This window comes from Natator depressus, chromosome 2, assembly GCF_965152275.1.
Source record: "Natator depressus isolate rNatDep1 chromosome 2, rNatDep2.hap1, whole genome shotgun sequence".
Lineage (NCBI taxonomy): Eukaryota > Metazoa > Chordata > Testudines > Cheloniidae > Natator > Natator depressus.
The window spans coordinates 173,407,329-173,424,950 of record NC_134235.1 but is presented as its reverse complement, the minus strand read 5'-3'; the positions used below and the strand labels follow the sequence as shown (position 1 = coordinate 173,424,950).

The 17,622-nt window shown below is 43.0% G+C and overlaps 1 protein-coding gene across 1 annotated transcript; it reads left to right on the top strand.

The window, feature by feature from the left end:
- Positions 1-6,001: 6,001 nt before the first annotated feature.
- On the top strand, positions 6,002-14,889 carry YAE1 (YAE1 maturation factor of ABCE1). Its single transcript, XM_074943250.1, has 4 exons — positions 6,002-6,159; positions 9,744-10,033; positions 12,732-12,853; positions 13,726-14,889. Exons 2-4 carry the CDS (start codon positions 9,842-9,844, stop codon positions 14,162-14,164), a joined length of 753 nt encoding a protein of 250 aa, XP_074799351.1. The 5' UTR covers positions 6,002-6,159; positions 9,744-9,841; the 3' UTR covers positions 14,165-14,889.
- Positions 14,890-17,622: the final 2,733 nt, after the last annotated feature.

Sequence of the window (17,622 nt, the reverse complement as noted above, 5' to 3'; positions counted from 1 at the left end):
CTTGTCTTCTAAAAAGCCAAAGGAAAAAAGCTGCCATTTCTCTCCTGTGAAACACAGCAAGTTTTGTGATGTAAAGGCAGTGTGATTTGACTAAATATATGATTCTTCAGGGAAATTCACTACAGGAATAAAGCATTTTCCTCAGATCAATTACATTTACAATCATTATTTGCACATCCAGATCAATGATTGTGCAAACACAGCAAGCCAGCTCTACGTGTCAAGAAACATAAGTAAAGAGACAGAGACAATAGCTCCAAACTGAGGGATATCTGTAAGCCACAGATATATGGTCTTTTCAGTGTTTTGGGGACTTGAGGAATAGCAAGAGGCATTGCCAGTATTAAAACTATAGCCACAAGTAAACAACTAAAATGTTAGTATTTATCATATTACAATGTATATCTTCTCCTTATTGCTGTAATATTTGCCTATTCATGCATTATAATTTCATGATGAATAGCTCTCATTGTAATAAGATTTCAGTTTTTATCCCTGTAAACAGTTAGGAATATCGGGAGGTGTGTATTTAATAATATAATATACGTTAATATAAATTCCAGACTGAACATGAAAAGTATCTATGGGCTGAACAAAACCCAATTATTTTAGAAGCAAATCAAGGAAATTGACTGGATGAGGCAAAGTAAGTCAGTATTAATAAACTGTATCAGCTGCTATGTTGAACACACAGTTCAGACTAGAGTTTTTCAAGCTGTGAGGCTGGTTTCCCTTGGGAAGCTCAAAGCAAGTCTGGGGGAAATGCGGGGGTGGGGTGGAAAATATTTTATTTTCATGCTTATCCATTCCCACTTAGAATTCAGCAAAAGCCAAACCTCTCTGTTGTCTGTAGAATATTCAATAGTAGGTCCTAAAGTGGTTATGATTCTGCAAGAAGGAAGAATAACAAGGTTGTTCTACACCTTTGTTTAAAATAGACTGGCAAATGTCACTTTCTTTTGTAATACGAGGAGAAGGGAAAGAATAACTTCCCCTTCTTTTTTAAATGATTGGGAGCGTTGGGGTGGAGATGGCAGAAAATTGTGGCAAAGTTCAAGGACAAACTAGTTTAGATGTTGTTTAATAATAGGGAATATGGGGGCGGGGGGATATACAACCTGCAGCTTTAGTCTTGTACTATGGATCTCACAAAACAAATGGGTCAGCATGTGGGCAGGAAAAAGCTTAGTGTAGGTGAGGAAACAAATACTTCTGGTGATTCAGAAGTAACATTGCTCCCTTTGAGTAAATCGAGGCCATAGTTTAATGTCAAAAGTTGCAAAAGTTAGGGTGTTAGCCCTGGTATCCAGGCAAAATTCCAGCTCTGATAGCTAAATTCCACTTCTCTATATTCTTCCTCCACTTTCAGTGGGATATTTTGTCCTAAACTGTTGTGCCGTGGTGCTGGGAGCTGTTAAGCAAGGGAAATAGTCCCAAAGGGAGGTGAAATGTTTCCTAAGTACAGTATCCTTTACCTTCCTCACAGGAGTGTTGTGTGAATTGATTTGTTAATGCTTGTCCAGTACGTTGAGATTTCTGAATAGAAGGTGCTATGAAAGAGCTAGGTAATATACATGTTCCCATGACATACCATAATTATCACTAGGGATAGGGTGACCAGGTGTCCCGATTTTATAGGGACAGTCCTGATTTTTGGGTCTTTTTCTTATATAGGCTCCTGTTACCCTCCCACCCCCGTCCCGATTTTTCACATTTGGTGTCTGGTCACCCTATCTAGGGGTTCAGTTTTAACCCTTTTGTTGGTTAATTTCAGGTGTTGCGTCCTGTGCTAGGAGATGCAATATTTAAAACCACATTAAGTCTATGGCATTCAAATTAACCCTGCTGGCTCACTACTGGGTATCTTCCATCCTCCCTGATGGGGCTGGAGGGAAAGGATCTAGACAGTGGAGGTCACTGAATGACCTAGCTCAACATCAAGCTAGTAGAACGCTCCATAATCACCAGTGTACAAGAAAAATAAATAATATGCTGAGGTCAGAGAGGGACCAGGCTCAGGAGGGAACCATAGGCCTGGCCTCTACACCTAAAACTTAGATCTCCCTAGCTACACCGTGCAGGGACGTAGTTAAGGCAACCTAAGCTGCTTATAGACACCACTAGGTCAGTGGAAGAATTGTTCCTAGGGTGACCAGATATAAGACAAAGCCCTGAATATCAGGATTGTCCCTATAAAATAAGGACATCTGGTCACCCTAATTCTTCCATCAGCCTAGTTACCGCCTCTTGAGGGGGTGGATTAACTACACCAATGGAAAAAAAACTTTTTGTCACTGTAGCACGTGTCTACACAATGGTGCTACTGTAGCACTGTAGCTGTGCAGCCATAGCATCTGTAGTGTACCCGTAGGCTGCATGTGAGCAGGAGTAGCAGACTGGAGACAGCAGCATGGGAGCTACCTGTAGAGGGAAGGCTGGGGATCAGGCAACGTGAGAGCTGGGCACCCACATCTCATTATTGGCAGGAGGATATAGGGCAATGGCCTGCAGACTGGAGGATGTATATAGTGAGACACGGTTACCTTTATATCCTTGTACCATATTGCCCATAGGGGCCGGGTTTAGGAACTGTTGGATTGATTCTTTATTGTAACTTAAAGTCATTGTGCCTAGGGTCATTGCACCGTTTGGTTTCTGGCAGCTTTAGAACAGTAATGATCTGTTACTCAAGAGCCTTTAGAGCCTGATGAGTCTATATCCCTTGTCTCTAAACTCACGGTACACAGAAAGCCACCAAACCACCAAACATCTAGGAAGGACTGGTGTGCCCAAACCCTTGCAGTAACACTGTTGATTATATTATTCCTTGAGGTTCTCCACACTTCACACTGCTCAACAGCGGCTTATTTACTCATCTGGTTCTATTCTTCTTTCCCTGAGCTATCATTGTCCCTGCACTGAACTCAACCATCACTTAAGTCCATCCCCTACCTCAGCCCCATACACTGCTACAACATATCACAGTTAGAGTAGAATTTCCCCAGCACATGTACAGCATAGAGTCACTGTAAGTGGCCCTACCATGGTCCCATCATAAGCCTTAGCACAAGTGATGTCCCAGGGGCAATAGAGGATTGCAATAAAAGTTTTTGTAGTGAGAGTCTGGGCTGTCCTGAACTGCAAAGCAGACAATAGAGAGCCCTTGGCTATTTTAATTTATGCCAGGGGCTGCATCAACCCCCAGAGCAGCCCAAATACCAAGTGTAAAAACACTCAACCTTTGCCTGCTTCTTTCACTTGAGCTCTAATCCTGTAAACTTTACTAACAATTGTAATTGAATTGTTTGTATTTCTTTTGAAAATAGGAGCCAGAACTAACTATTTGTCTCCTGTTTTGTAGAATTGGCTGGATGAACTAAAGAAAGATGGATATTAATGAGTGAAAGGGAGGAAGTTAGTTGTTGATGAGAAGCCGTGGCTTATCTAGAGCATCATGTATGGTTTAAGCCAGTATGAGAAGCAGCATATCTAATCTGATGGACTGATCCTGTCTGGCAAATCCTTTTTGCCCTTGGGTGACATTATCTGATTAAAATATGACCATATAGGTCATTGTTGCAACCACTGTTATATATTTGCAACAAATCTTGTACAAAGGTTGTCAAGTAAGGTGTCTGTGGAAAGGTTATGACTCGCTGAATATAATTCTGCTATTTGTATAAATGTATCATTTTTGTATTTGAAGTTATGAGTATTGGCTCTATACCTGGATTTCAAATGTTTGCTCCTGGGGTAACATCCACAAGGTAATTAGCCAGCACATCTTGGAGAGACTATTCAGATTAAGTGGCTCATCAAAATGACACTTAACTCACAATGGAAGATGCCCATCTACACTGAATGGACTGTCTTGTGAACGTTCTGTCTAGGGTACAGGTAATGGCTTCCTACTCTAAGTGGAGTCATGCATGGACATGTGACTCGCCTATGTGACTCCAAGCACTGTCTTGTCACCTGTGATTTTTCACTAGCTCTGCTGAGACATAAGCCTTATGGCTCTCATGGAGATGGAGTTATAATGTTGGTGTAGTAGGGCACTTACATCTGAGGGACAAGGCTGTAGTGCATACGTTGACATAATTGGGTCAATGTAACCTGCCTCACGTCGACCTGTGTCGTGTACACCAGGCCTCAGTTTCTGGATAGTCTTCAGTTCAAACCCCTTCTTTTTTAGAAGGATTTCTCCTTTTTTCCCCTCTCTTTCTCTGACTATGATGATTCATGGTTATTCAGATTGGGGAAATTCTAGCCAGAATGTTTCAACATTTTCCCATTAACTCTAATGGCCCATCATTTGTCCTTCCAGGGTTGTACAATAATAGGTGCTTGGAGCTAGTTGCCTCGGGTTGGGGAGGCAGCCCCTCCCTGCCTAACTGCCCTGGTGTGACGTGGATCTGAATGTTGCAGAACAAGTTATGAGCAGAGTTGTATATCTACACAAATACATAAATATATTACCACGGTCTGTAGACATATCTCATAATGACCATCAAGTTCAGAACATTACAAGCTTTCATAAAAGACCTGACTCAATATACTTTTATAGTACAATAACATTTTATATAATCAGTTAATTCAACTACTTATTCTTTAGGGTTCAAATCCCCTGTTCTCCCCTTGTGATGTCTGGACCCTCATTGTCACAGTATGATCATGGGAGCTTGGGGAGTTAGTTGGTTTTTGGTTTTGGGATGTTGAGGTCTTGTTTTTGCAGATCTGGAGAGTGAATTTTCCTAGATAGTTTTGTGGCATCATGCATTTCACAGACACAGCTAAGGGTATAAAGTGACTCTGTTCTATCCCCAGTTCCCTCTATGATGTTCACATCGGAGCATCAGACACATTAGTATTGTCTCCATAGTGGTTCTAGGCACTACACAATCCATATTGACAGCTCAAGGGCACCACGAATCATCACACAGTCCCTGTGAGTCAAGCTGTTGGCCCCATGATCCACTTGTGGCATCAGGTGGTCTTTGGGGACTGGCAATGGCAATGGCAAAAAAAAACCGCAGCGAGGTTGGTTTCCAGAGGCAGGTCACGCGCAGCATTGCCAGCTCTTGAGAATTTTAGCATGAATCTCAGGTAGGAGTGCCACTTTTCTAATTGCTGGTAACCAGACTCCTGAGGCCCCGCCCCATCTCCCCCCCAAGGTAGGAGGCAGGTAGGAGGCAGCTCCAGCTGAGCAGGGGCCAGCAAAGGTTAATGGTCCGGCGCCTTCCCCCACACCCCGGAACCAGGATTTTGGTGTCCTGTTGAAAACCAGGCACCTGGGCACCCAGAGACAAAAGCCAAAAAGTGGACTGTGTAGGTAAAACCCAGACAGGCGGCAACCCTAGCACAATATTGGTGTTTCTTAGAGACCCACCTCCTGGAGTCAAGTGATTAGATGAGAATTTCAACCTTTTTTTTTTTTTTTTTTTTGCATTTTGCACTTCCTGATAATGGAGCACATTTGAAAGCGTGATCCACGTGCACCTTTAAGGCTCAAAAGACAAAGGAAAAGAACTCATGTTTTAGTCACTCCTTTATCTGTCTTTAAATCTTATTATTTTTAAGTCTGTCTCATGACTGGGAGGGGCGGGGGTGAGGTGAGCTGCAGCTGCTGCCCCAGCTCCGCTCCCCGGGGCGCGTCCTCTCTGGCCGGGATTTAATCCCTGTTGCCACGGTTACCTCCCCTCCCCACCGCAAGGGTCTGAGGCGCTCCCGGCCACCGGGCACAAGCGTGTCAAGCTGGCCGTAGAACCCGGGAGCTGCCCCAGGGCCCGCGCAGCCGCAGCCCCAGCCCCGCCTCCTGACGAGAAGGCGACGCCATGGCCGCTATTTTCGAGCTGCGGCTGACCAGGAACGATTTTTGCCCTTATTAAAGATGGCCGCCAACTCCTCTCTCCTCCCCCCCAATTGCCTCAAGTGGGTGTGAAGCCCGGTCTGTTAAGATGGCCGCCCATTTCCCTGCATCCTCTGCCGCGGGGGGTGGCGGTGAGGCCGCCCTTAGCAAAGATGGCTGCTGTTCCCCCCCTTTGCTTCCAGTGGGTGTGAAGGTAGCGTGCCCTTAGACAAAATGGCCGCGCTCTGTTCTCCACCGGGGCCTGCGAGCAAGGGGGGCTACTAGCCCTGGCAGAAGAATCTGCCCTCGTGGTAAGGGGTGACCGTGCGGGGGTAGCAGGTTGAGCGAGTCGGCGCTGGAGGGAGAGAAATCTCAGTTCCCCCGCCTGAAAGAGGAGGCTCTGTCCGCGCGCGTGTGTGTGTGTGTGTCTGAGGTTGAATTTGTCTCTGTGAAATGATCAGGCACAAACTGGGTGGGGGGAAGCCGCCTTCTACTACAGAATTAGGAGCCCCCAGAAGTACAAATGCCGGCGTGTGGCACAATGTACGATGGCCCCCTGGATAACATGTGGGAAGTAGATCAGAAATACAAACATAACTAAAATATCTGTCCTGGGGAGTGTTTGGTTTGTTTTCATCTCATGTGAGTGAATTTACTTTTGTCCGGGGGGATTTTTGACCGGTTTGGTTTGATGATGGTCCTCAGGACTGCCAACTCTCATGCCAAGTATTTAGTTATGACGCCATATTTCTTGATACCCAGCGGCTGTAATCGTGCTGTTAGCCAAGGGTCTCGGCTTTCACTTAAAAAAAAAAAAAATCTAATCCGCATGGTTGGGGAGGAAGGGGGAGGGACGACTTGAAAATGCAAACTCTAAAGGGTCCAGCATCAAAAGGCAAATAAAGTGAACCCAAAATATATTATTTTTAAGACAGCTGGATTGTGAATATTTTATTTTGAGGTCTCATTCATAATTTTTAAATGCTTGGGGTTAGTAATGCATCTTATCTCTCTTCCTGTGGCCCTGGTGTGGGGAAAGGAATTGAGTGAAGCACACAGGACAACAGAAACTATTTTCTCCTTGCATATTGTGCTCTTTGTCTCAAAGTGTTTACTAGGAAAGCATTGTGATAATAGGGGAAGGGAGTGGGAAAAGTGTGACTTTTGGGAACGGGAGCGGATTGAAGATAACATGGGTGCCTGTATATGAAAATGACAGGTTTCGGAGTAGCCACCGTGTTAGTCTGTATTCGCAAAAAGAAAAGGAGTACTTGTGGCACCTTAGAGACTAACAAATTTATTTGAGCATAAGCTTTCGTGAGCTACAGCTCACTTCATTGGATGCATTCAGTGGAAAATACAGTGGGGAGATTTATATACATAGAGAACATGAAACAATGGATGTTACCATACACACTGTAACGAGAGTGATCACTTAAGAAGTGCTATTACCAGCAGGAGAGAGAGTGGATGGGTCATTACACAACGTAAAACTATTTCCCCGTGTTTATCCCACTCCCATCGTTCCTCAGATGTTCTTGTCAACTGCTGGAAATGGCCCACCTTGATTGTCACTACAAAAGGTGTGTCGTCCGTCCGTTCACACACACACACACACACACACCCCCCGCTGGTAATAGCTCACCTTAAGTGATCACTCTTGTTACAGTGTGTATGGTAACACCCATTGTTTCATGTTCTCTGTGTATATAAATCTCCCCACTGTATTTTCCACTGAATGCATCTGATGAAGTGAGCTGTAGCTCACGAAAGCTTATGCTCAAATAAATTTGTTAGTCTCTAAGGTGCCACAAGTACTCCTTTTCTTTTGTATATGAAAATGTGTACCACCACACCTCTCTTATCAGTAACAGAGGAATGCAAGTGGACAGACATATCTGTATTGTATACATCTCTCATCAGTCCCTCCAGTCTGCTTTATTGCTTTGTCCCAGAAGAAGCAGGGTGGCGTAATAAATAGGGCATTGGAGTGGAATTACTATTTCTGTCCTCAGGCTTTCCTTGTGTTGTCCCGTTATCCAGGGGGCCAGTCTATGGAGCAGTCTTCTAAATTTCAGCCAGTGATCCTCTCTGACTTTCTTTTCAGTTCAAGTCAATTGATCTTTGACCTATTGGACCTCTTTTCTTCCTGTTTAATGCTCTTTCTTTCCTTCTGCCCCTGCACTTTTTTTATTAGCTTTTCCAATTTTGGGGACTGCTGTGAAAGTACTTAAGGGACCAATAAAAACAGGTCATTTAGTGATGGTGGTTTAATTAAACTATAATATTTGGTACTTATGTTGTACCAATAAAATAAAAACCAGCAGGATCTTATCAAAGGGAAAAAGGCAAAATACCACATTTATTGTGAATACAGAAAGAATCACAGTAAGCAGTTAGTTATAGCTATAACATTCCATTCAATCTCATATTTATTCACACATTCATTCATACAAACACACACACACAGGTTCGCAAGGTTGTTATCATAGTTACCAGCCTTAGAGTTGCTCATGCCAAGCCACTGGCCAGGTGGCCTGGACATGAGGAGGGAACAGGGCCTTGTCAGATGCTCATCTGATGCTCCTGGAAGTTGGTTTGCAGAAACAGACCCCAAAGTTCTCACTTTTTAGAGTCTATTTTTATAGGAATTTCTTCCTATGCCAGTCTATGGGAATTGCTTCATCATTCTGTTGCTGAATCAATCAGCAGATAGCACATTCCTGACGGCTCCATGCTGCTAGATGTTATCTTGTTCTTTGGTTCTCCCATTCTTGAGGTTGTTGGGTGGATTCCAGTCTGCCCTCCGGGGAGGTCCTCTGTTTATTTCCACTTGACGCCTTCTTCAGCCGATGCACACTGGATTCTTAGGCTGGCACCTCCCTGATCATTCAGTTATTATCCACACCAAGCATCCATCTATCTCTCTATTTTAATCACAATTGTTAATACAACAAAAGGACGGGGAGTCTCTGGGTGCTGTTTCTGTTGTTAGAGTATTGCTTTGAGTCTCTCTCTCTCTCTCTCTGTGAATTGCTTTGAGAACAGACACTGTCTGAGAATGTACTAACACAATTAGCAGCTTGCAAGTTTCACACATAGAGGGAGAGAAACAATACTAAAACCCAAGAGACCTCTTAATTAGTAATACCCTGGAATTTAAACTATGGGGAATCAAACTCATTTGTGATTTTAATACAGAACTTTTTTAATATGATCCAACACTTACATAGCACCTTCCATTCTGTGATTGCAAAGCGCTTTACAGACATGAATACCTTAAGCCTGATAACAATTCTGTGAGATGGCAATATGTGTATTATCCATGTTTTCCAGATGGGGAAACTGAGGCATAAATACATTAAGTGACTCAGTTTGGTGATGTGTGTGACTTTGAACAGGAGCCAGGATTCTTGGATCCCCAGTCTTGTCTTTTAACTACTAGAGCATCTCCCCTCCCTAAAGATTGAACAAAATAATACTAAAAACTTTGGAAGTTGTTGCTTACGATGAAGACTGCATATTGGAAGTGGAGTCCATAAAACAGACTTTGCTGTAATTCTCTTAAGCCATTTTCGAGTGGCTGCATTTTCTGGATTGCACAGATCCAACCAAGTCATTTTAGCCTCTCTGTGCTTTATTCAGTACAAAAGTTAAAAAAAACCACTTAGTCTTTTAATCTTTAATAAACTTCAGCTGGAAACAGCTAATCCTTTTACTCAAAATATAAAGAAATCTTTCTAATCGAGGCATAAAAGATGCTAAAATAGGGATGGTAAGTTTGATCTCTATATGTGTGTTACTGTTATTGGAAACAAAGAAATTAAGAGATGGCTGAAATTATGACCTTACAAGGTGGCTTTTCTTTGACAGTCTGATTTGTTTATCTCTACAGGTGTACTGTGATAGTAAAGTGCGTCCAAGTTCTAGGATCTCTGGTTCTTTAGTTACTTTTCCTCAAAACCTGTACATGCTGCCTGTGACTTTAACTTGATGCTCGGGAGGAAGAACTGCTCAGATTCTCACACTTTTACCACATGTACTGGAATCCTTGTTGTTACTACTACAATGTCGTGGGTGAAAGCTGCAGTCAGCCGGCCCAGTGAGGACGTGTTTGATGAAGATGCTGATGAACTGCATCTAGTGCAGAAAGAATGGAAGAGCACCATGGAGAAAAGAGTCAAAGTAATTTTTATAACCATTACTTTATTTTTAGTAGCCTTTTGGCCATTTTCTTTCATACATAAATTGATACCTGCATGAGTGATTTAAGGGAAAATGGAGGATGGCTGTTTAAAAGTTATTGTAGATCAATTTGTTCCATATGAAAATAAAAACTGAGCAAGTTATTAAGGAAATGTTACCAACCAGAACACACTTGAGATTCTTCTAGGGGGAGAGTGCCTGCAAATTGAGAAATTGTAGCCAAAATTCTGTATATCTAATCTGCTCTTGGTGCATACTGTATTTATGTTTGTAACTCCCCCAACTACTCATGGGTGTTCTTTGTATAAATTCCTGAACCTCAATAGGAGGTTAGATCATCAGAGGCAAAAATATGCAAATTTAGTTATGCAACTGTTCACCTGATTGATGGAGATCACAGTGAGAGCAAAATGGTCCCTGGCCACAGTTTCCCTTTGAAAAGACAAAAGTGGGAGGTCAGGTTGGCAGGAAGAATCTTCTGAATTCTAATCTCAGTTCTGCCACTGGCCTGCTCTTTGGCCTTGAGTACATTTGCTCCAGCTATAAAATGAGGAAATAATATGTTTCTATCTCCCAAGTGTGCTATGAGTATTAATGAGTTTGCATAGTACATTGAACATGTAAAGTGCCCATATATATATTCAAGTATGAAAAAAGATTGTTACCAGGAGGAGGAAGAAAAATTGTTTTTCTTAACCTCTGAGGATAGGACAAGAAGCAATGGGCTTAAATTGCAGCAAGGGAGGTTTAGGTTGGACATTAGGAAAAACTTCCTGCCAGGGTCGTTAAGAACTGGACTAAATTGCCTAGGGAGGTTGTGGAATCTCCATCATTGGAGATTTTTAAGAGCAGGTTAGACAAACACCTGTCAGGAATGGTCTAGATCAGTGGTTCTCAAAGCCGGTCCACCGCTTGTTCAGGGAAAGCCCCTGGCGGGCTGGACCAGTTTGTTTACCTGCCACGTCCTCAGGTTCAGCCGATCACTGCTCCCACTGGCTGCGGTTCGCCGCTCCAGGCCAATGGGGGCTGCGGGAAGGGCAGCCAGCACCTCCCTTGGCCCGTGCTACTTCCCGGAGCCCCCCTTGGCCTGAAGCCGCGATCAGCCGAACCTGCAGATGCGGCAGGTAAACAAACCGGTCCGGCCCGCCAGGGGCTTTCCCTGAACAAGCGGCGGACCGGCTTTGAGAACCAGTGGTCTAGAAAATTTAGTCCTGACACAAGTGCAGGGGACTGGACTAGATGACCTCTCGAGGTCCCTTCCAGTTCTATGATTCTATAAATGCCATGTGTTATCAGGTATCTGGTTTGTCTGGCTAGAGAGAGAGAGATGGAATTTAACCAGAACAAAGTCCAGACTCAGACCAGGTGTATCATGATAGGAGATCTGTATTTGTAAATTATGAGTGATATAATTAAACAAGGCAAATGAAGATGTATGAGCCATATCTTAGCATTTTTTTAAATAGTGGAAATCACCACTTAAATCAATGGCAGGTCCAGATTAAAAATCAGCAGTTCGTTGTAGCCCTATAGTAACCAATATATAGTAATTCCTCTAATTTGTCTTCCTATAGAACTGAAAATAACAGTGAAAAATTAATTTTTATGAAGGCTCATTTTAACAAAGAAATCTTAAAATCCTGCAGGGTCAGACGAAGGGCAAAACTCCAACTTCAACTGGTATTGTATTAGACTCTTAGGATTTGATCTCATGCCATTTACTTTAATGGGCATTGGATAAACTCTTAATAAATATAGCCTCACTATGAGTCATGGTGCCGGGAACATTAAACTTCCACTCTTGGGTGATGAACATCTGATCAAAATAACGGGTGGAAGGGGAAGCTATGGTCGGGGCCATAGATTAGGGAGGATACTGCTGTGGGACTAGAGCAATAGTTTTCAACCTGTGGTTGTCTGCAGACTATGTCTAAGATTTCCAAAGGGCTCAGCACCTCCATTTGAAATTTTTTAGGGATCTGCAAATGAAAAACGGTTGAAAACCACTGGCCTAGACAGAGCATTGTTCTTTGAAAAAGGCATCTGGATTTTGGCTACTTCAAGGAAACTTTATTCTGCTGTTTCAAGATACTCCTGATGCTAGCTCCTTGTATTACCACATCTGATATTTTCATAGTTGAAATTCCACCATCTCCAATTTCCTTGAGCAGAAAATAGTACATCTCGGAGAGCAAGTTCTATATTTTCATTCATAGCTTCTCAGCCTGGGGGTGGTGACTGCCATTCCTTTTTTGTGGCAAGATGGTAAAAGGGGTCCTGAAACTTTTTTGCTGTTGAAACTTGAGGTTGCAGTATGGAAGAGGACAAGAATTGCTGTTCTAATCCATGTTACTATGTGTGTAGACAAAAGAAACATTTTTATAGTACAGTCAATTATTTTGACCTCACTGTATATAGTTCTGAAAAAGGGAGTCAAAATGACCATGTTTATAAAACACCAAGAAAAGTTTGTTTTGTTCTTCTAGTTTTGTGATTCTCTCATTTCTGCTGGACGGTACAGTATACAAGTTTTGCATGCATCTAGCCAAATTAGAAAGACACATTCCAAGAACCTGAATATTTGTATAGATTTGAGCTCTTGTATATAATTTCTTGTAAAATAATCTCTGCTTGTAGCTGGATTACTGACATCAGTAACCTTTCGTCTTGCTTACAGGAAGGTTATAGAGATGGTGTTGAGGCTGGGAAAGAGCTTTCACTTCAGCAGGGTTTCAATCGGGGTTACAAACAGGGTGCTGAGATGATGATGACCTGTGGCCAACTCAAAGGGATCCTTAGGTAAATGTTGAAGCTTTGAGACTGTGGTGTGTTTATATGAAAATCTGGATCTACTGTTCGTCAACTGCTGAGAAGACTTAGGGTAATACTTTCAAAAGTGACTTTGGAGCTAAAATCCCATTTTAAAAACTGAAAGTAAATTGAATTTAGACTCCCAAGTCATCTAGGTGCTTTGGAAAATTTTACTTAGTCACTTCATACTTCAGATTATATTATGTAAAATATTCCTAAAATGCTATGCTATGAGTACCAGGCATAATTCTTTAGGTAGCACTAACTGAAAATTGGCCATGAGAAAGACGCCGTTACCTGCGAAGGCTTTAGCAAAAAAGTTTGTCTTGCATTTTAATCAGAACAGTCATTCTAGAGGTCAGTCTGATTTTCTCAGGTATGGGCCATGGTCCTGTCACTGAGACCTCTGCCTCAGCATTTCTTACCCTTGGCTCTGTTAGCTGAGGCATCCTTGTGGAGCACAGTTCTGCCCTTGGATGCAAGAGTACATAACCCGATGCAATCATCTACACATAGTAGTGTAGTAGGAACTACACTACTATGTGATAGTGGCTGTTGCTATTACAATTGTTCTTCAGAACCAAAAATGTAGTGAGGTAATTCTTAGCCCTCCTCCCATTCCTCACTTGAAATTAACAGGATCTTAGTGGTTCAGTGAGTTATCTGAATCTACACTTTTGGCTGAATATTCAGCTTTTCCTGTTAAACTTTCCTGAAACACACATGCATGAAATGTACACACAAAAATGGAATTACTTTTTAACTTTGGTCACCTTTTCACCCAACCTCAAGCAAACATGCAACTCACTGAAGGAGTACAGAATCACTTTTATTTCCACCTGTTTTGTTTTTCTTTTCAGTGCACTCTTGTCTTGGTGTCACCTTAATGGACAAATTTCTGCTTTGCTGAGTAAGATAAATAACCTCCTGGCTGAAGTTGGCAAGTATGAAAAATGTGTGCTTAAGTATATGAATACTATCAGTCCACAGCCCCACCTTGGAGAGTTATTGGATTCTGTTCAGGACATGGACCTTAGTCATACAATTCCAGTGGAGAATGAATTTGATGCAACTGAAACTGGAAGACTCTGTGATAATGAGTCTGAGTTGAGTGAAAACTCTTGCAGGAGTAATGGTGGGTCTGACTCCTTGCAGTCTGACAGTTGGAGGAGGACAAAAGAACACACACATTCTGAAAGGCCAACCCTCGCTTGGCTTAAAGAAGAGACCGCCTGCTTAGGAGAGCAGCTAGGCTTGTCACTGGACATATTACAGCATGTCCAACAACTGGAAAGCTAACTTTTCTCTTGTGCCAAATGGAAGCCAATTCTAAGAACCAACTTGACAGGCTTGTATTTTATTTGTGGCTCAAAGGGTGATGGTCATACTAGTCATTTAATTTCATGGGAATGTAGTGATCTGATTCTAATGTTTCCCTTTAAAATCTAATAAAACAACCCTTGCTCTCATCATATGTTATACCTCAGTTGTTGGCCAAAAAAAAAAAAAAAAGGTTGCTTTCATACCTAATTTAACTTGCAGAGGTGGAGAATACTTCATATACACAAATGCACAGCTGTCTTAATAACGCTGTAGTGGGCACTAATGTGTCTGCTACTCTGTCTGGGAGTCTAACATTTTCCTCTTAATTTATTTAACATGCCCTTTTTAATATTCTCTTTCAGAAATGGAACTGAATGATTCTTTAGTCTTATCCCTAGAAAACAATTGCTCCTAGAGGACCAAAAATGAAAGTAAACATTGCTATTTGGTTTAGAACAGGGGTGGGCAAATGTTTTGGCCCTAGGGTACAAAAATTGTATGGTGGCCATGTAGGGAAGGCTGGGGGGGGGGAGGCTATGCTGCCCCAAACAGTGTGGCGTGGCCTGGACTCTGCCCCCATCCAGCCTCCAGGAACCCCCATCCAGCCCTCCCTGCTCCCCACCCCTGACTGCTCCCAGGGACTCCTGCATCCTATCCAAACACCCCTACTCTCTGCCCCCTGACCATCCCCCCAAGATACCCGTCCCTTATCCAATCCCCCTTGCTCCCCACCCCCTGACTGCCCCCCCTGGAGTCTCCCTGCCCCCATCCAACCCTCCCTGCTCTCCCTCCCCCATGTTACCTGTAGGGTGCGGGAAAGGGGGACTCAGTCCTTTCCCTGTGCGTTTCCTCTGCTCATTTGGCTGCTCCCCCTGGCAGTCAAGCAGGGCTTGCTCCATGTCTGAGCTTAGCTGCTGGGGACAGGGGCCAAGCATGCTCATGGTGGTGGAGGGGGGGCCCTGGCTTGCTCTGCCCCTGTCCCCAGCAGCAGGGCCCAGGCCCCTTGACTGCCCTCCCTGCAACCCCTAATGCTCCTCGCTCTCCTCCCCCATCCCTGGGAATGCCTCCTGACTGTGCCGCCTTGGAGCACCAGGTCTGGTGGTGCTATAGCGGTGCTGACTGGCTGTAGCTGCAGCCATGCTGTCCAGGTACTGGGGGAGCTGTGACTGTGAGGGCAGCAGGGAGGGGCCAGGGGCTAGGCTCCACCCTGCTCACCGCACTGCTGGCGAGTTGGCCTGGCTCCTCCACAAGCCTGTCCTGACCTCGCTCCCTGGCAGGAGCTTGGGGGCTAGAGGGAAGGGTCCTGTGGGCTGGATGGGGCCTGCGGGCCATAGTTTGCCCCTCTCTGGTTTAGAAGGTAGTCTGGGTGGAGAGCTCCTTCAAACAAGTAGGAACTGCACATACAGAAATAAGCAGTATGTGCTCCTTTCTGTTTAAATATTTGCATGATGTTTTGCCAATTTAATTTGGTCAAAATAGAATAAAGTCTTGCATTACATCAAATTGTGTATCACAAATCTCTGGTGTAGTTAGCTCTGCTTTCAGAGCATCACTTCACTGAAACTGGTTGCAGTACCAAGGACGAAACTTCATCTGAAGCAGGTGGTTAAAACACAAAAAGCTCTTCCCTCACCACTGTTTTAACCAAGCTGTAACTATTAAGACTGGGCAATTCACTTCAGTTTTTCTATTTAAAGTAGAACTGTAGTGTACTGGAGCATATTCCTTCCTAAACCAGTGCCTGCCATATGTGTAACTTTCCAAGAAAGCTCCTTAAACTACCAAAGGCAAGAGGATCTACGCAAGACTGCATTTGTCTTGAATATCATTTTAAAATCTGTTTAGAGTCACTGGATATCAATTATATAGTTAGAAAATCTTGGATGATTTTTGCCACTTGTGGCAATGCATCTGATTGTTAAGGGTTTAAAAAAAATTGCCAGCCAGCTTTGGCACTGTACATTTGACTACATACAACAGAGGATGTAGGCCAGTTCTGCTATAGCTGTGAGGTACTCAAAATGCAGCACAACTACTGTGTGAAGTGCAGAGCCAGAATACAGCTCTCTGCAGAGATAGAGGGGTGGGGATTTTGTGGCTTGCTTGGGAAGTGATGGGGGTGAAGCTGTGGAGACTCACTGTGCCTTTTGATGTGGTTATGCACAGCAACAGCTGACCCTGAATTCAACTTATGGGCAATAGTACCTGCCCTGCCAAATGAGTGAAGTGGGTTTTGCTTGTGTTGGTGAGGAGAATTATTTTCCCTCTATCTCATCCTTATTTTGGGTATTGGAGGAATACTAAATTTTTTGCCATATCTAGGGTTCTCATCTTCCTTTGAAACACCAACATGATCACCTTCTGTGGCAGACAAGAGACTGGATTAGATGGACTGGTAATCTGCACAAGAGTTGCAAATCCTTAAGGCATTAAATTATACCAGGTAACAAAAATGAAAGTTTATTCTACATCTTAGGGGAAAACCAGAATGGAAGCTAGATAATAAGGTTATCACAGGACCAGAGTCGCTTGTGGATGGAACTTTTAGCCTCGTTGTAGGCCTTGTTAACTTATTTTAATATGTAATTCAATTTTTTTTAAAAAACTGTGTGCTATGAGATTTTTTTTTTTTTAAAATGCAATTGCCACCCTTTTTCCTCTTTAAACTTCAAAAAGGTGCTTTATGCTCCTACTGCCTGGCATATCAGTTTCCCTGAAATCGGACTTGGCCTTGCCCCTCCACTAAAATGGTTCTTATACAATTACAATATCTGTTCTCCATCCTCTGCCTTATCTACTGAGACATGATTGATCACACTCTTTCAGGCTTCAAAGAATGTTTTTCTGCTCCTTCAGCTGTTTCCAGTTATGTAATATTTAAGCAATAAATATAACTGTACTCATAGCATTGATAAGTTGCATGCTTTCAATAGAGATTTTACTTTTTATGGACAAATACCCTGGAAGCAGTATATTTGGTGTAGTAAGTTTGTCTGGTCTGAGACTAGTTGAACAGGGGACCCTTTGCCAAGGGGTCTGTGTGTCACAGGCATATCAGCTACAATTTTCTACGCACTACTCCTATAACCTGCCACATTTCTTATGGCTGTCTCCTTATTTATCCTAACACACTGCATTTGTCACTTTCTATTGTTCTTGTTTAAGCAGACTGCAAATTCTTCTGGGCATGAAGTCTGGTTTTGTTTAGTACGTCAGTATTCATTTGTTCAGTACTGTCTTATGCACATTTCTCACCATATAAATCAATTCTAGCACCTACAAGACAAGAATGCTGAGTAGGACTTCTCACTATCTATACCTGTTAAGTTGCCACTACATAAGTTTTCATCTGGTTGAAAGTATGGTTAGTCAGAGGCCAAAAACAAATTTGGATGGTTTGCTTATCACCCACATTCAGTGGATTTGAGAGTAGT